The sequence below is a fragment of the Somniosus microcephalus genome, chromosome 24 (assembly GCF_052327205.1).
Source record: "Somniosus microcephalus isolate GS21.2 chromosome 24, FLI_Smic_1.0, whole genome shotgun sequence".
NCBI lineage: Eukaryota > Metazoa > Chordata > Chondrichthyes > Squaliformes > Somniosidae > Somniosus > Somniosus microcephalus.
Window position 1 is genome coordinate 60,830,275 of NC_141010.1, and position 21,580 is coordinate 60,851,854.

Genomic DNA, 21,580 nt, shown 5'->3' on the forward strand with positions numbered 1-21,580 from the left:
CATTGCCTGGAATTAGCGTGGCACGAATGTTACTTGCCACTTATCAGTCCAAGCCTGAACGTCGTTCAGGTCTTGCTGCATGCATTATCTGAGGAGTTCCGAATGGGACTGAACACTGTGCAGTCATCAGCGAACATCCCCATTTCTGACCTTATGGAGGGAAGGTCATTGATGAAGCAGCTGAAGATGGTTGGGCCTAGGACACTGCCCTGAGGAACTCCTGCAGCGATGTCCTGGGGCTGAGATGATTGACCTCCAACAACCACAACCATCTTCCTTTGTGCTAGGTATGACTCCAGCCAGTGGAGAGTTTTCCCCGATTCCCACTGACTTCAGTTTTACTAGGGTTCCTCGGTGCCACACTAGGCCAAATGCTGCTTTGATGTCAAGTGCAGTCACTCTCACCTCACCTCTGCAATTCAGCTCCTTTGTCCATGTTTGGACCAAGGCTGTAATGAGGTCTGGAGCCGAATCATCCTGGCAGAACCCAAACTGAGCAGGTTATTGGTGAGGTTGAGATAATCCGATGTCCTCGCTCTATTCTTCGCTTCATCGGGTGAGACACAACCCCTCGCTGTCAGAGATGAAGCGCGCAGTTGAACAGAAGCATCCTTAAAACGCACATGTGCAACAACGCTCCCAGTCACCACCCCCCCCCCGCCCTTGACCCCCACCTTGCACCGACTCGGGTCTGACCTCCAACTGTGAAGCATGCTGGGATAATTTAGGATGTTAAAAGTGCTACATTGCAGACTGACATCAACCTGTTATTAACAACCCAGAGTTCTTGTTAATAATTTATTCTATAATACATTCCAGGACTGTCACTTACAGTCTAACATTGCTTGTGTTATTTACATTAATGTCAGTGTTGTTTTAATCAATCAATGTCTTTGTTCTGCTCCTCACCTCATTCCTTTAATCTTCATCTGTTTTCTCACTTTTCTTCTAGTTTCCTGCCCGCCTCTCCACTGGGTACAATGCCACAGCCAGTGCCCATCCTCCAGAACTTTGAGTGACCACTCTTCCAGAGTGATCCTGGATACTTGACCCTGGAGGGCACCACACGCGAACCCTATCCTGTCCTCTCCGGCACCCACACCTGCAGACTATCCACCAGGGGTTTGCTGAATGGTGATCAGGAGCAGGAACCATGGCTGGTTCACCCTGTCCCTAACTCCAGGTGCACCAAGATCACCTGTAGAACCCCAACAGCCGTCCCCTCCGAGATCAACGAACGTAGCGCAGACCAAGGCTCCACCCTACAGGGCCACATCGCTCAGTGCCAGATGGTGCATTTACCCATCAGGCCAGTAAGGCAGCTCTCTGGCCGCTGAAGGATGCTCCAGCTCTCTGCCATGCCTTTGATCCTCAGGGTGTCCGGGGGCTCTGAGCAGATGTACTATAGGAACATAGGAGGAGGCCATTCTGTTCCACCATTCGATTAGATCATGGCTGATCTGTAACTTAACTCCATTTACCCGCCTTGGTTCTGTGACCTTTAATAACCTTACCTAACAAAAATCTATCAATTCTAGTTTTGAAATTTTCAATTAACCCCAGCCTCAACAGCTTTTTTGGGGGGAAGAGGTCCAGATTTCCACCACCCTGTGTGTGAAGAAGTGCTTCCTGACATCACCCCTGAACGGCCTGGCTCTAATTTTAAGGCGATGCCCCCTCGTTCTGGACTCCCCCCACCAGAGGAAATAGTTTCTCTCGATCTACCCAATCAAATCCTTTAATCATCTTAAAAACTTCAATTAGATCACCCCTTAATCTTCTAAACTCAAGGGAATACCAGCCTAGTCTGTGCAACCTGTCCTCATAACTTAACCCCTTTTGCCCCGGGATCATTCTGGCGAAGTATTATAATTACTGTGCCCAAGGTGCAGACTGAGCGGGTTTTGTTCTTAAGCGGGTGGATTAGAAACAGGAATCCCAGGTATCTATCAGCTTGTCATGGTTTTAGTCTGGGATTAGTTTGAGGCTCCATTAGGTTCCATTAGCAGAGGGATAGAGTATGACTTAAAGCTGGTGCTGTAGCTGCATAAGATGTCCTATCTGATGCACCTAATCACAGGAAGTAGATCACTGTCCCTTGAGAAGGCACAAAGGTGAATCCAGGTATCAGGAGTTTACATTCCGAGGAAAGCTCAAGGAGGATGAAGTTGAGTTCTCTTTGGAGAAGTGGAGATGTCGAAGAGATCTCGTTGGAGTTTTTTTTAATTATGAAGGGAACTGATAAAATTGTTCCCTGTGCAAAAGGTTCAAATTCCATGGGACACAGCTTAAAATGAGGAAATTAGAATTAAGAAGGGATGTCAGAAGAACTTTCATATAAAATGGCAATCTGGTGCATTACAGAGGAAAGTAGACATTGAGGAGAAGGTTGGTAGGTGGGGTTGAGGAATATGAGGAGAAGGTTGGTAGGTGGGGTTGAGGGATATGGGGAGAAGGTTGGTAGGTGGGGTTGAGGAATATGGGGAGAAGGTTGGTAGGTGGGGTTGAGGGATAGGGGACGGCCTTTTACTGTTTCTAAAAATATGTCTTATGTCTCAGATTCTGGCTGTTCACTCACACCACACCCAATAACACACACACTTTGGGCTCGAATTTCATCAGGCCGTTGAGGCGGGATTGGAGACGTGTGGGGGCGGGGGGGGTTAAAATCGTGAAATTGGGGGGCACGAACCCATCCCGCCCCCAACCCACCTCCATGCCCGTTTCCCAGGAGGCGGGTACCCGACCTGTGCTGGGCGCTGCCTCCCCGAGGCGGGAAGGGGATTAGTGCCAATTAACTGCCTGTTAACAGGTAGTTAACAGGCAGTTTTTAGCCTAATCCCTATTTTTATTCCTGAAGTGTGGGATTCCCGACGGCTCCAAACCACGCCAAGTTAGCGAGGCGGACCGTCGGGCTGAAGGACTTGGAGAGTTCGAGATGTCCGGTGTTCAGGTGAGTGATGGGTGCATGAATGCAGAGGTAAGTGTGTTTGGTGTGTGTAAAGTGTTTAAATAAGTTTTATTTACCTTTACTTACTAATGCAGCCTTCCTTCCTTCAGGTCTCGGGAGTCCCTCATCTCACCGGTACAGAAAGCAGAATGGCCGCGAGCTGTCAATAGCTACAGCCTCTGCTTTCTGTTCTGGAGAGATCCCTAAATCAGCCTGAGAGGAAGGAATTAACTTAGAGTACAGATTGTCAGTGTTTGACAGCTTCACAGAGCTGCCAAACGCTGATATTTCATCTGTCAAAAGCTCTTGACAGATGAAATGTCAATCTGTGACATCACCTGTTGCCGGGTGGCCCTTAATTGGCCTGCTGAGCCCGCTGGGCGGGTTCAACAAGGTCAATCATGTGAAAATCGAGTGGGTTGGCCACAACTCGATGGAGGCGGGACTACAACCCCGAAAGTGGGAGTCCCACCTCCTACTCACCTCCATTGATAAAATCCAGCCCTCGTGTCCTGTTTTCACACTAAGCTGATCTTTAAACCCCACATCCATTCAGGCAATAGCCTGACTGCCTATTTGTACCTCCGCACATCTGCCCCTACCTCACCCACCATTGCTCAAACCCTCCAATACAGAAGTCACTAAAAGTATCGACACAGGTTAACAAGGCCATAAAAAACCAAACCAAGCACTGGGGTTTATTTCTGGAGATATAGAATTGAAAAGTGGTGAAGTTATGCTAAACCTGTATCGAACCTTGGTTAGACCACACTTGGAGTACTGTGTACAGTTCTGGTCGCCGTATTATAAAAAGGATATAGAGGCACTGGAGAGGGTGCAGAGAAGATTTACAAAATGATACTGGAAATGCGAGGGTATACATATCAGGAAAGAGGAACAGGCTGGGTCTCCTTTCTCTTGAAAAAAGGCTGAGGGGTGACCTAATAGAGGTCTTTAAAATTCTGAAAGGTTTTGATAGAGTGGATACAGAGAGAGTTTCCACTTGTGGGGAAGAGCAAAACTAGAGGCCATCAATATAAGATAGTCACCAAGAAATCCAATAGGGAATTCAGGAGAAACTTCTTTACCCAAAGAGAGGTGAGAATGTGGAACTCGCTGCCACAGGGAGCGGTCGAGGCGAATAGTCTCGATGCAGTTAAGGGGCGGTTAGATAAGCACATGAGGGAGAAGGGAAGAGAGGGTTATGCTGATAGATTTAGATGAGGAAAGACGGGAGGAGGCTCGAGTGGAGCATAAACGCCGGCATGGACTGGTTGGGCCGAATGGCCTGTTTCTGTGCCGTATATCCTCTGTAATCCTCCAAAACTCCCCTGCCCACAACTTATCTCCCACCAAATCCTGCTCCACTAACTTACACCCATCCACCAACATTGCAAATTCAAAATTGTCTACAAGTCCCTCGGTGGCCAACTCCTCCCTCCCTCTGAAACATGCTCCCAACATCCCCCCCCCCACCCCACTCTCTCTGCATTTTCTGTCCCTCCCTCCGCTCCACATTCAGTGACAGGTCCTCCAGCTGTCTCAGCCCCACACTTAGCGGTTACATAAAGATCTCCCCCTTGCTACCTCTCTCCCCAGCCTTGAAACCTACCTCTCTGACCCTGCATTCATCACCTTCCCTACCCATTCTCCCTTCACTGCTCGGTCGCACACTAAAGGCGTGATATAACCATAAGTTGCAAGTTCTTGAACAAAGACAAAAAAGTTATTTTACAAAACCGGGAGAGCTTTCAAACTCTGCATTACTCATGTAAAAATAATTCTGTAAAAATACACTACTCATTGCTCTAATCTACTGATGTACACCTAATTTAAAACATGTAACTCACTGTTGTTAACATTTTAAAATACTGACGCAGTATTACTATACACAGGGCCCATTGACAGGCAGGCAACATCATTTCAGTTTCAGTCTCCGTTCCCCAGCCACACTCCCCCGACTTGCTGGGCTTGGCACTGGGCAGGTGTATGGAGTGGGTCACAGTAACAGTTCGTGTCACGCAGTCAGACTGCGAGCGGATCCTTGCTCGCTCCGCGCTAGACGCTCTTAATCCTGATCCGCACAAAGAGAGTCGCCGGTGAGAGAGAGGCTGCGTCTCTGGACAGCAAGTGGATGTGTCGATAGCCTGCAGATACAGAGAGAAACATTACAGGGGGATGTGTCAATAGCCTGCAGATACAGACAGAAACATTGCAGGGAGATGTGTCGATAGCCTGCAGATACAGACAGAAACATTGCAGGGGGATGTGTCGATAGCCTGCAGATACAGACAGAAACATTGCAGGGAGATGTGTCGATAGCCTGCAGATACAGACAGAAACATTGCAGGGAGATGTGTCGATAGCCTGCAGATACAGACAGAAACATTGCAGGGGGATGTGTCGATAGCCTGCAGATACAGACAGAAACATTGCAGGGAGATGTGTCGATAGCCTGCAGATACAGACAGAAACATTACAGGGGGATGTGTCGATAGCCTGCAGATACAGACAGAAACATTGCAGGGAGATGTGTCGATAGCCTACAGATACAGACAGAAACATTGCAGGGGGATGTGTCGATAGCCTGCAGATACAGACAGAAACATTGCAGGGAGATGTGTCGATAGCCTGCAGATACAGACAGAAACATTGCAGGGGAATGTGTCGAAAGCCTACAGATACAGACAGAAACATTACAGGGGGATGTGTCGATAGCCTGCAGATACAGACAGAAATGCTTATTAAAGGGGCCACCAAGGTACGAGGAGGAGGGGCGATAGTGCAGCACAGGGCCCTGGACCCTGCATTAGCCCACTCCGCACAGCCCGCTGTCTTGCCGTCTTATTAACCTCAGTGCTAACTTCACACAGCATCAATGCTGCATCTACTGCACCTCAGTTGTATGTTAAAAATGTATTAAAACGGAGATAAAACTATGAAATTTAGTGCTGAGTAGAAGCTGAGCATTGCCCCATGGTCGTGATCCCACCCATCCCGCTTTGGGCAGGAGTCCCCGGAATGGGCATTGGTCCCCCAGATGCTGCTGGTGACTCAGGAGAACGAATGCACAGCACCCTGGCTGTCATGGCTTGCAACCAAGGGCGCCGCTGGTCCCCCCACGATTCGGAAAAATTGCATCATTCTGGTTGTGATGGAGATGGCATCGGGGCCAACAAAAGTGGTCAGGAGACTCCCCGAGTCCTGAGAGAGCAACTGGGGGAGAGAGAGTGAGAGAAACACAAACTGAGGGAGAGAGAGAGAGAAACACAAACTGAGGGAGAGAGAGAGAGAGAAACACAAACTGAGGGAGAGAGAAACACAAACTGAGGGAGAGAGAGAGAGAAACACAAACTGAGGGAGAGAGAGAGAGAGAAACACAAACTGAGGGAGAGAGAGAGAGAGAAACACAAACTGAGGGAGAGAGAGAGAGAGAAACACAAACTGAGGGAGAGAGAAACACAAACTGAGGGAGAGAGAGAGAGAGAGAGAAACACAAACTGAGGGAGAGAGAGAGAGAAACACAAACTGAGGGAGAGAGAGAGAGAGAGAGAGAAACACAAACTGAGGGAGAGAGAGAGAGAGAGAGAAACACAAACTGAGGGAGAGAGAGAGAGAAACACAAACTGAGGGAGAGGGAGAGAGAGAAACACAAACTGAGGGAGAGAGAGAGAAACACAAACTGAGGGAGAGAGAGAGAGAAACACAAACTGAGGGAGAGAGAGAGAGAAACACAAACTGAGGGAGAGAGAGAGAAACACAAACTGAGGGAGAGAGAGAGAGAGAGAAACACAAACTGAGGGAGAGAGAGAGAAACACAAACTGAGGGAGAGAGAGAGAGAGAGAAACACAAACTGAGGGCCAAATGGCGTTCTCCTGCTCCTACGTCTTATGTTCTTTTGTTCAAATGGTATGTTGGCCTTTATTACAAGAGGATTTGAGTATAAGAGTAAAGACGTCTTACTGCAATGATATAGGGCCCTGGTGAGACCACACCGGGAGTATTGTGGACAGTTTTGGTCTCCTTACCCAGGCTCGAGGGGCCAAATGACCTACTCCTGCTCCTGCCTCTTATGTTCTTATGTTCGGGGCTTGGTGACACTGAGACACTCAACTAAGGTAAATGCGATTATAAACAGTGGGCAAATGTCACATGATCAAATGTCGTGATCAAATGTCACATGATCAAATGTCCAGGAATACGTCAAACCAGAGTTGACAATCCCACGGGGAAAGACAGGGGAAAGTCCCATCTTGCACTGGCAATCTGGGATTGGACTTTGCACCCGACGTCTTGCAAAAAAAGGAAATGGAATTTTAAAAAGAGGAAACTTACACTGGAGATTAAAGCATTGACACAAACTGAACACATTGACTGCACCCAATCAGAACTCTAGCTGAGGCTTGACAGGCAGAGTGGGTGGGGCAGTGTCAGAGTGGGAGGGGCAGTGTCAGAGTGGGCGGGGCAGTGTCAGAGTGGGCGGGGCAGTGTCAGAGTGGGAGGGGCAGTGTCAGAGTGGGCGGGGCAGTGTCAGAGTGGGCGGGGCAGTGTCAGAGTGGGAGGGGCAGTGTCAGAGTGGGCGGGGCAGTGTCAGAGTGGGCGGGGCAGTGTCAGAGTGGGCGGGGCAGTGTCAGAGTGGGCGGGGCAATGTCAGAGTGGGGGGCAGTGTCAGAGAGGGAGGGGCAGTGTCAGAGTGGGCGGGGCAGTGTCAGAGTGGGCGGGGCAGTGTCAGAGTGGGCGGGGCAGTGTCAGAGTGGGCGGGGCAGTGTCAGAGTGGGCGGGGCAGTGTCAGTGGGAGGGGCAATGTCTCAGTGGGAGGGGCAGTGTTAGAGTGGGAGGGGCAGTGTCAGAGTGGGAGGGGCAGAGTCAGAGTGGGAGGGGCAATGTCAGAGTGGGTGAGGCAGTGTCAGAGTGGGAGGGGCAGTGTCAGAGTGGGAGGGGCAGTGTCTCAGTGGGAGGGGCAGTTTCAGAGTGGGAGGGGCAATGTCATATTGGGAGGGGCAGTGTCAGAGTGGGAGGGGCAGAGTCAGAGTGGGAGGGGCAGAGTCAGAGTGGGAGGGGCAGAGTCAGAGTGGGGGGGCAGTGTCAGAGTGGGCGGGGCAGTTTCAGAGTGGGCGGGGCAGTGTCAGAGTGGGAGGGGCAGAGTCAGAGTGGGAGGGGCAGTGTCAGAGTGGGCGGGGCAGTTTCAGAGTGGGCGGGGCACTGTCAGAGTGGGAGCGGCAGAGTCAGAGTGGGAGGGGCAGAGTCAGAGTGGGAGGGGCAGAGTCAGAGTGGGAGGGGCAGAGTCAGAGTGGGAGGGGCAGAGTCAGAGTGGGAGGGGCAGTGTCAGAGTGGGAGGGGCAGTGTCAGAGTGGGTGGGGCACTGTCAGAGTGGGAGGGGCAGTGTCAGTGGGAGGGGCAGTGTCAGAGTGGGAGGGGCAGAGTCAGAGTGGGCGGGCCAGTGTCAGAGTGGGCGGGGCAGTTTCAGAGTGGGCGGGGCACTGTCAGAGTGGGAGGGGCAGTGTCAGAGTGGGCGGGGCAGTGTCAGAGTGGGCGGGGCACTGTCAGAGTGGGAGGGGCAGAGTCAGAGTGGGAGGGGCAGTTTCAGAGTGGGTGGGGCAGTGTCATATTGGGAGGGGCAGTGTCAGAGTGGGTGGGGCAGTTTCAGAGTGGGCGGGGCAGTGTCAGAGTGGGCGGGGCACTGTCAGAGTGGGCGGGGCAGTGTCAGAGTGGGAGGGGCAGTGTCATATTGGGAGGGGCAGTGTCAGAGTGGGAGGGGCAGTTTCAGAGTGGGCGGGGCAGTGTCAGAGTGGGAGGGGCAGAGTCAGAGTGGGCGGGGCAGTTTCAGAGTGGGCGGGGCACTGTCAGAGTGGGCGGGGCAGTGTCAGAGTGGGTGGGGCAGTGTCAGAGTGGGCGGGGCACTGTCAGAGTGGGAGGGGCAGTGTCTCAGTGGGAGGGGCAGTGTCTCAGTGGGAGGGGCAGAGTCAGAGTGGGCGGGGCAGAGTCAGAGTGGGCGGGGCAGAGTCAGTGGGGATGTAAATTGGCGATTACCTTCTTTAACACTTGAGAACGGGAGTGTAAACTGCCCAATGAAGTCATTGCTGGAAGCTGAGTCGTAATCTTCAACCACGAATCGGATGAGAGCGAGCTCGGGAGCGCTGATTGTAAACCGGAGCACTTCATTCCACACCGGATTAAAACCTGCCATTCAACAAAAATATACAGCGACTGTTAACTACCTGTTCGAGTTTGAGCAGCCTGCCTCACACCAGAGCTCCGCAATGGCTGGGTAATGTTTCGGCATTCTCTCTGGAAGATTTACAAGGGAACATTGCGATTTGTGATTGAATATTCAATTGTGCAGCACAGGAATGAGACCCCAGCTCATTCTCCCTCCTCTGGAGAGGAAGGGCATCCAACAATGCATCACAACGCGGGAGGGAACCACGGCAAATCCAGAGGCGAAGAGGTCAACAGTAACGGTCCCTCCGCCACTCCAGCCGTTTTCAGTTAAGTCAGCGCAGACCAGGGATCGAGCCGGGGACCTCCTGGTCCACACGGCTCACGGCCATTCCCAGCTGAGTTGTGACACCATTCTGATCCCGTGTGTGGCCATTTTGTGTGTCCTGTGCAGACACAACACTGGCGATGCCCTCTTGAGCATCCCTGATTATAATCGCTCAACCATTGGTAGCCGTGCCTTCAGCTAATATCTGGAATTCCCTCCCTAAACCTCTCCGCCTCTCTACCTCTCTTTCCTCCTTTAAGACACTCCTTAAGACCTAACTCTTCGGCCAAGCTTTTGGTCATCTGCCCTAATTTATCCTTATGTGGATCGGTGTCAAATTTATTGTCTTAAAGTACTCCTGTGCAGCGCCTTGGGACGTTTTTCTAAGTTAAAGGCGCTATATAAATACAAGTTGTTGTTGTGATAACGTTACAGATGTGCATCATAAGCACCTGAAAGTTCTTACACAAGTCGTTGACTTGTGTCCATCAGCTACCCAAATGCAGGGCTTCAGTACAGAACAGTTAATAGCCACGACGCTATCGAGAGCCTCAGACACACCATTGACAGTATAACTCCCATCAGATTAGTGTTGCACACACATCATCATCTTACCGTTATTTTCAACATGTTTTGTCTTTTTTGTGGCGTTATCGTCAGGGACACCGTGCACTTCCACACGCACTAGGGGATCCACTATGGAATTCTTTTTATCCTTATTCACTTTAGGGAGCTGCTGAGCTGTAATAATCTGAAAAAGAGACAACAATCTGAGAATTTGGGGTTCTACATCATGGGGTGCATTGTAATTCACCAGAGATAGGAGCCTGAGACAGAATGAATGGGGATCCATTGGAGACAGTGAGAGGAGAAACGGCCGGAATTTTCCCGACTCTACTGAGTCGGGCCGTGTAGCGGGACAGTACCGCGATGTATCGATCAGCCCGCTCCTCAGAGCGACTTTAGTGTAATGGCCACTATTAAGGCAGACCTACGCATTTCCCAGCCCTATTAAATGGTGCGGGTCTGATGACGTCATCGATGACTCATTTCCAGCGGGGATATTTAAAGCAGCCTTGGTCACACCGCTTTGGAAGGTTGATGTAGGAGTGTGGAGGCACGATTGGAGAGGAGCTTCTTGTTACAGAGATATTGAAAAATTACTTCCCAAAGTCAGAGGGCTGCAACCCGTTTTTCCGATGATTCCCTCCATATTCTTGTGGAGCGAGTCAGAGCACGCAGGGAGGTCTTCTTCCCTGCTGATGGGCGGAAGAGACCTCGCCAAGAGGCTGGCTCCCAATTGCTGAGGAGGTCAACAGCAGGGATGTTGTAAGGCAGACCTGGATCCAGTGCAGGAAGCGCTTCAGTCCCTGCTACTGTGCAAAGAGCTTGCTTTCTGGTGTGGAGATAAGGACCATAACGCGGTCGCCTGGGCAGAACCTCCTGACTGCAGCCTCTTTATTATACTGGGCTCTCTGGTTTTCCTGCACCTTCTCTAAATGAGCTCTCACTATGGGCGTAACCGCCACGATCCGCTCCCTCATCCTCATTACGTGCTCAACAATATTATGGGAGGAACTGTTTTGTTCCTCCCATTCCTCTTTAGCGATGTCGAGAATTCCGCGAGGCTGTTGCCCATACAGCGGCTCGAACAGGGAAAACCCTGTGGAGGACTGGGGCACCTCCCCAACTGTAAGCATGAGAGATGGCAGAAAGGGATCCCAGCTTCACCCATCCTTATCCACAATCCACAATGTATCCAAAATTTCCCACTTTTCGAGGTGCCGAAGGAAATTCAGTTTTAAGTGCTGAAGACGACCATTTAGGACTTCTTTTTAATGGTAATTTTTTTTGAAAGACAGTAAGGGCTGAAAACTGAATTTTTTCACTGCATTTTAACTTTTATGAGTTCTGAATGCATTGCCCCTTTAATTCATTGCCCTTTTAATTGGCCACAATTCCTTGCAAACTCCACAGCCTCACTCCCAGAGGCTGTCAGAAGCAGCAATGCTGCCCCAGGATGGGAAACCCGGGTCGGTTGCCAACATTAAAGCCACCAGGAGGACATTACACGGTAAGTTAGCGCTGCGCTACAAATCTCCAGCCCCCAGTGCAAATTTTTGCCCGGTAGCGCTGGTAACCATTTTCAGCAGCTGTAAACCCGAGGCCGCAGTGACATTGGCAGGATGTCCATCTTTAAGAGGAAGGGTATGGCCCCTTTAAAAGGTAATTGCAAATGGAGTAGGGGGAGACTTGCTCCAGCCAGTTGAGCATAAAAGGCAAGATTCAAGAAAAGGCTGAAAGAAGCTGGGAGTTGGAGACCGTTTTTAGGAGGAAGGCGGCTCCGAGATGGTCGGACAGTGTAACATGTGCGATACTGGAGTGAAAGGTTCAACGGTTTTGTTATATTAGAGTGAAGGTCCATTTTTTTTGTATTTGTTCATGGGATCTGGGCGTTGCTGGCAAGGCCAGCATTTATTGCCCATCCCTAGTTGCCCTTGAGAAGGTGGTGGTGAGCTGCCATCTTGAACCGCTGCAGTCCGTGTGGTGAAAGTGCTCCCACAGTGCTGTTAGGGAGGGAGTTCCAGGATTTTGACCGAGCGACGATGAAGGATCGGCGATATACTTCTAAGTCAGGATGCTGTGTGACTTGGAGGGGAACTTGGAGGTGATGGTGTTCCCATGCGCCTGCTGCCCCTGTCCTTCTAGGTGGAAGAGGTCATGGGTTTGGGAGGTGCTGCCGAAGAAGCCTTGGCGAGTTGCTGCAGTGCATCTTGTCGATGGTACACACTGCAGCCACGGTGCGCCGGTGGTGGAGGGAGTGAATGTTTAAGGTGGAGGATGGGGCGCCAATCAAGCGGGCTGCTTTGTTCTGGATTGTGTCGAGCTTCTTGAGTGTTGTTGGAGCTGCACTCATCCAGGCAAGTGGAGAGTATTCCATCGCATTCCTTACTTGTGCCTTGTAGATGGTGGAAAGGCTTTGGGGAGTCAGGAGGTGAGACACTCGCCGCAGAATACCTAGCCTCTGACCTGCTCTTGTAGCCACAGTATTTATGTGGCTGGTCTTCAGCATGAAAGCCAGAATATTGTCGGGGCCCATAGCCTTTGCTTTATCCAGCCATTTCTTGATTTCACGTGGAGTGAATCGAATTGGCTGAAGACTGGCTTCTGTGGTGGTGGGGACCTCAGGAGGAGGCCAAGATGGATCATCCACTCGGCACTTCTGGCTGAAGATGGTTGCGAATGCTTCAGCCTTGACTTTTGCACTCGTGTGCTGGGCTCCACTGTAGTATATGTGCCTTTAAGTCAGAACTACTTTTTACAGCTCCTGTATACTGTAGTACCGGCAGTGACCACACCGGTATATAAGCTGTGCACATGCCTCTGTACCCCAGTCTAGAGATTACCCTCCTCCAGTAAAGACCTGTTATTTATTAATGTACAGCATCCGTGTGATTATTTATCCACTGAACCACGGATCTAACAGTGGCGACGAGTGTCGATTCGAATCTACCTGCAACATAAAAAAAAAAAAAAAAATAGTCGAGTCCAGGAACACGGGCATCGACCGCGAGCAACCGCCCAGCAGTCAGGCAGAGATCCAACTTCGCTGGGGAGGCTGTGGAGAGCCGGGCTTGGTTCCCCAGCCACAACAAGCAGTAAGAGACAGACGACAGGTCCAGAGCAGACCCTTCCCGAGCAGCGGCGGCTGGAGCCGACCGACGGCAGAGAGAGCCGAGCAGCGTCGACGGGGTAAGAAAGAGGGTGAAGAGAGCAGGGCGCAGCCGGGGGTTGACCACCGAGCGGCGTCGAGGAAAAATACTGCAAACCGGAGAGAGGGTAAGAAACAGCCGGGTTCTAGACTGAGCGGCGTCGACAAATACCAAGAGAAGAACGCGCAGAGCACAGCCAGGAATCACGGGCTGATCAGGGTCCGCGGGGCGAAGCAAGGGGAGATGCCATTGAGCCGCGGAGAAGCAGGGAGAGCGCGGGAGGCGCCATTGAGCCGCGGAGAAGAGGAGCACAGGAGACGACATTTTGCGAAGCCACAGTGGAGAAGATGGGCGAGCGCGGGAAGGAAGGAAAGCGCGGGAGACGCCATTTTGTGCCAGCGGAGAAGAAGGGGAAGCGCGGGAGGCGCCATTGGTGATAGTTAACGCACAACCAAGGATGCCGAAGAGTGGCAGTATCTCTACGTTCGACAATGAAGTCGAAGATTGGGCGACATATGTGGAACGTATTGAGGTGTACTGCAGGGCGAATCAATATGAAATAGAATATAAAGGCACGAAACAGCATGGGAACGCTGATGGGCTATCGCGCCTGCCACTGCCTACGGTGGAGGAAGCACTAGCAGTGGACCCTATCGAGATATTTTATTCGTCGATAATTGAACGATTGCCAGTAACAAACGCGGATATAGAGAAGGAGACCCGCAATGATCCGACGCTGTCACGGGTATTTGAATTGACGGTGAGGGGATGGCCAACACATGGCAACTCACTGTTGCCAGCATTCTCATCCAGAAGAGAACAGCTGTCAGTATGCCAGGGGACAGTGATGTGTGGATCCAGAGTGGTGATTCCACCCAAGTTAAGGAAGAGAGTGCTAAATGAGCTACATGAAGGTCATCTGGGGGGACTGAAAATGAAAAGCCTTGCTGGGGCTTATGTGTGGTGGCCGGGAATCGATCAACAAATCGAAGACCTAACGAAGAGCTGCTTAGGATGCCAGAAGGTCCAAAATGCATCACCACATGCCCCTCTACACCCATGGGAGTGGCCCTCCTCTCCATGGCAATGGGTGCACATTGATTTCGCTGGTCCATTCATGGACTCAATGTTCTTAATAGCAGTGGATGCTCATTCAAAGTGGCCTGAGGTGATAAAGATGTCTTCAACCACTACAGAGAAAACGATTGCAGTCCTATGGACCATATTTGCCAGAAACGGTTTGCCAGAGCAGATCTGCTCTGATAATGGACCACAGTTTGTGTCCGACGAGTTCCAAAAATTCATGAAAAGGAATGGGGTAAGGCATTACACATCCGCCCCGTATCATCCAGCCACCAATGGATTGGCTGAGAGGTTCGTACAAACCTTTAAGAAGGCGATAAAGGCCATGTGCGACGAGGAAATTCCACTACAGCATAAGCTGGACAATTTCTTATTAGCCTACCGAAACGCGACACATGCAGTTACCAACCAGACCCCGGCCATGATGTTCTTTAACCGAAGGTTGAGATCTCGTCTGGACTTGCTCAGACCAAATGTGCGAAGAAATGTTGAGGACAAACAATTCCAGCACATCAACGAGAAGCCGACAAGGAGCTTCAATGTAGGGCAACCAGTCTTGGCCCGGGACTATCGAACAGAGAAGTGGCAACCCGGAACGATATGTACAAGGCAGGGGCCATTAATGTACACAGTGGATGTCGGGGAGAACATTGTGAGACGCCACGTCGATCAGATCTTAGCATCACAGGAATGCGTCAACCCCATGTCTCGAGTACCTGGAGATGAACCTGACATACCGGTAGCATCTACTTCAGACCCAGTAGCAGTGGAACCCGATGAACTACCCGATGAAAAGGGGTCAGAATCGCCTCTGCACCAAGAACAAGAACCTCTGGAAAGGCGCTATCCCGAAAGGGTCAGGAAGCCGCCCCAAAGACTGAATCTATAAATGGACTTTTGTTATTGAATGTACATGTAAAAATGTAATTGTTGTTTGAATATTAAGGGGGTATTATTAATCTAAAAAGGGAGGAATTGTAGTGTATGTGCCTTTAAGTCAGAACTACTTTTTACAGCTCCTGTATACTGTAGTACCGGCAGTGACCACACCGGTATATAAGCTGTGCGCATGCCTCTGTACCCCAGCCTAAAGATTACCCTCCTCCAGTAAAGACCTGTTATTTGTTAATGTACAGCATCCGTGTGATTATTTATCCACTGAACCATGGATCTAACATCCACCATCATTAAGGATGGGGATGTTCATGAAGCCTCCTCCTCCCATTAATCATCCGCCACCATTCCCGACTGGATGTGGCAGGATTGTTGTTATACTGCAGTGAAGTTTCCTATAGTTGAGTTATGCTGGAGTGATGATCCAACTATTGTGTTGTACTGGAGTGAAGGGATCTATTCTCATTCTGTGCTGCAGTGAAAGGTCCCACATTGGATACTGGAATCGAGGAGTATTAGTCGAGAATAGTGCCCTTCACGCTGAACAGAAATCAATACAAATTACTTTATCTTTCCACTGCTAAAAGTATAAAATCTGACAACTGTTAAGAAATCCAAATGTATTCAATCTGAACTGATGTGAGTTTGATTTTATCCTGGATTGTCACTTATCCCAAACACACACCGCTCCGGGTTTAAGGAAACGAATATTGAAATAAGCTTACATCGATGATCAGCTGCTTCCTGGCGAGGCCTGCTCCAGCCACTGGCCGTGAGGGGTCAAACTGAATGGACCTGTCCCTCATGAAACTGGGTTTCAGGATGAAGCCAGAGCGACCATTCTGTCGAAACTTCCCTTTGTTTAGATCCATCTCCGTTCCGGGCTTCTGGAAATTCAGGGACACTGCAAGAGATAAATATATACAAGTAGTGATTAATATGCTTCAAATGAAAACGGTTTTCATTGAATTTCCAAAATAATCCTTTAGCTGACTGGAACTTTATCACGGAGTTTGAAGTTTCATTTATTGTGTGGTAAGCTATAATCCCGAGTGTTTTGTCCTGACTAACATTTCTCCGTCAGTCAACAGCTCTAAAAACAGATTACATAAGAACATAAGAAATAGGAGCAGGAGTCGGCCATTCGACATCTCGAGCCTGCTCCGCCATTCAATGAGATCATGGCTGATCCTCTACATCAACTCCACTTTCCTGCACTATCCCCATATCCCTTGATTCCCTTAATAAACAAAAATCTATCGATCTCTGTCTTGAATATACCCAACGACTGAGCCTCCACAGCCCTCTGGGGGAGAGAATTCCAAAGATTCACCACCCTCTGAGTGAAGAAATTTCTCCTCATCTCAGTCCTAAATGGCCGACCCCTTATTCTGAGACTGTGACTCCCCAGCCAGGGGAAACATCCTCCCTGCATCTACCCTGTCAAGCCCTGTAAGAATTTTGTATGTTTCGATGAGATCACCTCTCATTCTTCTAAACTCCAGAGAATATAGGCCTAGTCTACTCAACCTCTCCTCATAGGACAATCCCCCATCCCAGGAACCAGTCTGGTGAACCTTCGTTGCACTCCCTCTATGGCAAGTATATCCTTCCTTAGGTAAGGCGATCAGAACTGTACACAATACTCCAGGTGTGGTCTCACCAGGGCCCTATATAATCGCAGTAAGACGTCTTTACTTTTATACTCAAAGGGGGAAAAATTCAGTTGGCTGTGCCTCCTGTTAGCGCCTTAAGAGGGCGCTAACGGGACACAACGCAACTAGAGCCCGGGCGCGGCACTGCCCACGCCTCCCGCAAAATTCAGCGGGAGGTTAGTGGTGGCACTAACCGGTAGCGCCTTGCAGCGCTGCGCCACTGGTGATGACATCATTGGTGTGCGCAGTGCCCCGCTCATGCCCCGGCCACGATCTTCGGGAGCACCCCCTGACTTACCGCCGGACGCTATGTACAACAGGGTCAGGGGGGCGTACGTGCGGCCGGGGAGGCGCAATTTAAAGGCGAGGTGCGGGGCGGCCATTTTTGTTGCTGGCCGCCTGCCAGCACCTGCCTGCGTTCCCGTCCCAGACCTCCTGAAACGCACCCCCCCCCCGCGGAGTGCCAGCTGCGCTCTAAGAGCCCGGCACTTCTCTTGAGTGCCGGGCTCTTTTGCCTGCACTCCCGCTCCCCGGGGGCCCAGCTGGGCTCCAGGTCACGCTGCACAAGGCCCCTCCCCTTTAAGAAGGGGAGGAAGGCCTGCAATACTGCGGCGCGACGTGCTGCAGCGTGTGGCGCTGCGGCACATAATGCCACAATATTGACTCACAGCGCCCCAAGAGAGGTGCGGGGCACTTCCAGTAGTGCCCTGCTTCCCTCTTCGGGCGCAACCACTCAATTTCCGGTGCGGGGACGCTAATTTTTCCGGGGCGCTACTTTTAGCCCAAATACTCTTGTAATAAAGACCAACACACCATTTGCTTTCCTAATTGCTTGCTGTACCTGCATGTTAACTTTCAGTGATTCGTGTACAAGGACACCCAGGTCCCTCTGAACACCTCTTTGCATCCTTCTCACAACTTACATTCCCACCCAGCTTTTTATCATCAGCAAACTTGAATATTTTACATTTGGTCCCCTCATCCAAATCATTGATGTAGATTGTGAATAGCTGAGGCCCAAGCACTGATCCTTGCAGTACCCCACTAGTTACAGCCTGCCAACCCGAAAATGACCCGTTTATGCCTACTCTCTGTTTTCTGTCCGTTAACCAATCCTCGATCCTTGCTAGTATATTACCCCCAATCCCATGAGCCCGATTTTTGTTTAATAACCTCTTGTGTGGCACCTTATCGAATGCCTTCTGAAAATCCAAATACACCACATCCACTGGTTCCCCCTTATCTATTCTGCTAGTTACAACCTCAAAAAACTCTCACAGATTTGCCAAACACGATTTCCCTTTCATAAATCCGTGTTGACTCTGCCCAATCCTATTATTATTTTCCAAGTGCCCTGTTACCACGTCCTTGATAATAGATTCTAGCATTTTCCCTACTACTGATGTCAGGCTAACTGGTCTGTACTTCCCCGTTTTCTCTCTCCCTCCTTTCTTAAATAGTTACATTTGCTACCTTCCAATCCGCAAGAACCGTTCTAGAATCTATGAAATTTTGGAAAATATCTCTATAGCCACCTCTTTCAAAACCCTAGGATGTAGGCCACCAGGTCCAGGGGATTTATCAGCTTTCAGTCCCATTCATTTCACCAGCACTTTTTTTTATTAATACTAATTTCTTTCAGTTCCTCATCCTCGTTAGACCCTTGGTTTTCCACTATTTCTGGGGAAATATTTTGCGTCTTCTTCCGCGAAGACAGACACAAAGGCTGGAATTTTCCCAGCCCTGAGGAGGCGGGTTTGGAGGCGGGACTGCTGGGAAAAATTGGGAGCGGGTCCCAATCCCGCTCCCAACCCGCCTCCGAACCATCTTCCCGGAAGGCGGGTCCCCGACTCATGCAGGGACCCGTCTCCTAGCGGCGGGAAGGGGATTAGAGCCAATTAACAGGTAGTTAACAGGCAGTTAAGAGGCTTTTCACCATTTTCCACCTGCTGATGTGGCCTTCCCGATGGCGGGAAACCCCGCCAGGGTCAGCGAGGCGAGCTGTGGGTCTGCTGCAGTGTAAGTGTGCAAGTGACAGCTACAGAGGTAGTGTGATGGGTGCAATGGTGCACAGGTAAGTATGACAGGTGAGAGAATGTAGTGAGAAATATTTTTATTCTGTTTATATGTATCTGCAGGTGACAAGATTTGATGTTTCTGTGAAGCCTCATCTGATCGGGAGAATTGACAGATGGCTTCTCCAATCTCACTTGCAGCTGCCATCTGTTTTCTCCCAAGGGGAGAGTCATTGGTGAGCCTGGGTACAAGGGCTCACCTTTGGACAGTGATTGTCAGTGTTTGACAGCACCTCAAACACTGACAATTCATCTGTCAAAAAATTATGGGGCCTGTCACTTTAAGAAAACCGGCAGATGAAGTGTCATGCACTGACGTCACCTGACACCGGCTTTCCCTTAATTGGCCGGCAAGCCCGCAGGGCGGGCTTAACAAGGCCAATCAAGGGAAAATAATGTCTATTCCTCAGACGTCGCTGGGGGCGGGACTAGAACCCAGAAACCAGCAGTCCCGCCCCCAACGCGTATCCTCAGATAAGATCGTGGCCAAAGTACTTGTTTAATTTCTCTGCCAATTCCTTATTCCCCATTATAATTTCCCCTGTCTCAGCCTGTAAGGGACCCACATTTACTTTCGTTAATCTTTTCCTTTTTACATACCTATAGAAGCTTTTACGGTCTGTTTTTATGTCTCTTGCTAGTTTACTCTCATATTCTATTTTCCCTTTCTTTATCAATTTCTTTGCTGAATTCTAAAATCCTCCCAATCCTCAGGCTTACTGCTCTTTTTGGCAACTTAATAAGCCTCTTCCTTTGATCTAATACTATCTTGAACTTCAGATTAACTGGCTGTTTTCTGTGGGATCTTGCTGTGTTACATATTGGCTGCCACATTTGCCTACAAAACAATAGTGACTACTCTTCCAAAGCAACTCGTTGTCTGTGAAGCATTTTGGGACATCCTGAGGCTGTGAAAGGAGTTATATAAATGCACCTTCTTTCTTGTCTCTTTATTACCTCTGTAGCTTTCAGTCCCCGATCTAAACTAACACTGATCCAAATATTTTTGTTTCTTCAGAAAATGGGCCCCTTATATTTTTTGAAACATAAAGTAAATTTAAATTCAAGATAATACAAATACTTAGGGTAATGCTTGCCTTGATGTCAATAAGGGGCCGTACGCGCTGTGTACACACCTGTAGGGACATCGGAAATGCCGGTTTCAGGTATGCCAAGCGCATGCGCTGAAAACCGACATGTCTGATCTGTCAAGAATGCTCTTGACAGATCGAACGCCTGCCCTGGAGAAGGGCCTCTGCGGGCGGATAGTTCCGCTCTCTGGAGCACCTCCGCTGCCAGAAAACCCTTAGAAATCTTACGCCTGGTAAAAACAGGCGTAAGGCCTGCTTATGTACCAGCATAAGAGTTGGAAAAAAAGTTTTAAAAAATGTGTTTTTCCATTCATTTATCATTTAAAAATACTTTAAAAAAAGGTACGTTTATTTTTAACCCCGTAAAAAACTTTAATTATTTTTTTCCAAAAATTAAATTTTTGTTTAAAATATTTAATTTATTGTAATTTCAACTCATTTTAAAAATGTGATTTAAAAAAAATTATTGAATGTTTTACTGTGTTTTTGGGGTGATCTAGGGAGATCCCCTTCTTTGGCTCCCCGTGGCCCACGTGATCCCAGGGATGTTAGCGAACCGCCTGCGCCCCCGGGATACGTGGGCCCTGCACATTTTGAGTTGAAGAGGTCCAACGTTGGAAGTGTCAGGACCGCGGGAGCCCTCCGGTAAGTCCGTAGATTTTTTCCAGATCGGAGGCCTCTGCACGCAGGAAGCCTCCGATCGGGAAATACGGGCCAAGGTTTTAGGTTCAAGCTCCACTCCGGGACTGGAGCAGCTAATCTAGGCTGACACTTCAGTGCAGTAGTGACAATGCTCCATTGGCAGAGGTGTCATCTTTCAGATGAAATGCTCAACCAAGACCGTGTCTGTCTATCAAGGTGAACGCTGAAGATCTAATGGTACTGTGCAAAGGAGTTCTCCTGGTACAGTGGACAATATTCCTTCCTCAATCAAACACCACCAAAAACAGATTAACTGGTTACTCATTCATTTGCTGTTAGTGGGATCTTTAAAAAGTAATTCATTGGCTATGAAGCAGTCACACAGCACTGCACTGAAATGTCAGCCTCATTACGTGCCTGAGATTACGTGCTCAAGTCCTGGAGTCGGGCTTGAACCTACAACCTTCTGACTCAGATGCGAGAGTGCAACCAAGTGAGACATGGCTGACCCTGTAGAAATGGTCGTGCATGTAAACTATGGATTCTATGCACAGGTCCTGTCATTCTTCATGGAGGGCAGATAATCTAAACTACAAGCATCTCAGAGGTATTGAGATACAGAGAGTGAAGCTCAAAATCCCTTCATACACCAGGGCAGCTCGACAACAGGGCACAGGGTCAGGGGTGTGAAGGGTAAGCTTAGGACAGATGCCGGGAGTGCCAAGCAGCTGTAACAGGTTCAGCAGGAAGGACGGTTGAGGCCTGAATACTGTATTATTTGAGAAACAGCTGGATGCTGTTATGGGATAATGGCAGGGTGGGTATCCTGGAAGGATGGGATTAAATGGACAGGATGGTCTTTCTAAGCTGAACCTAGCTTGTGATCTTGTGAAAAGTTTCTATACTGGGCTAAATTCAGGCATCTGGTGAGTTGTTTAGAATTGGGCTACTAGGGCTCACATCAGACTGGGTACACAGAGCAGCAAGAA

At 49.6% G+C, this 21,580-nt stretch overlaps 1 protein-coding gene across 2 annotated transcripts in view; it reads right to left on the reverse strand.

Annotated features, from left to right (window-relative positions):
- Window positions 1–784: 784 nt before the first annotated feature.
- Window positions 785–21,580, reverse strand: part of LOC147101506 (1-phosphatidylinositol 4,5-bisphosphate phosphodiesterase delta-3-like) — a 120,982-nt gene continuing 100,186 nt past the window's right edge. Inside the window, exons 12-15 of one of the 2 annotated variants that reach the window (XM_085966653.1) lie at window positions 15,854–16,032; window positions 10,054–10,189; window positions 8,982–9,131; window positions 785–5,097 (exon numbers count right to left, since the gene is read on the reverse strand). In XM_085966653.1, the coding sequence (XP_085822779.1) occupies window positions 5,009–5,097; window positions 8,982–9,131; window positions 10,054–10,189; window positions 15,854–16,032 (554 nt within the window). In that variant the 3' untranslated portion in view covers window positions 785–5,008. Of the gene's footprint in view, window positions 5,098–8,981; window positions 9,132–10,053; window positions 10,190–15,853; window positions 16,033–21,580 lie in introns of those variants that run through there. The other variant, XR_015073490.1, reaches the window with a different exon arrangement.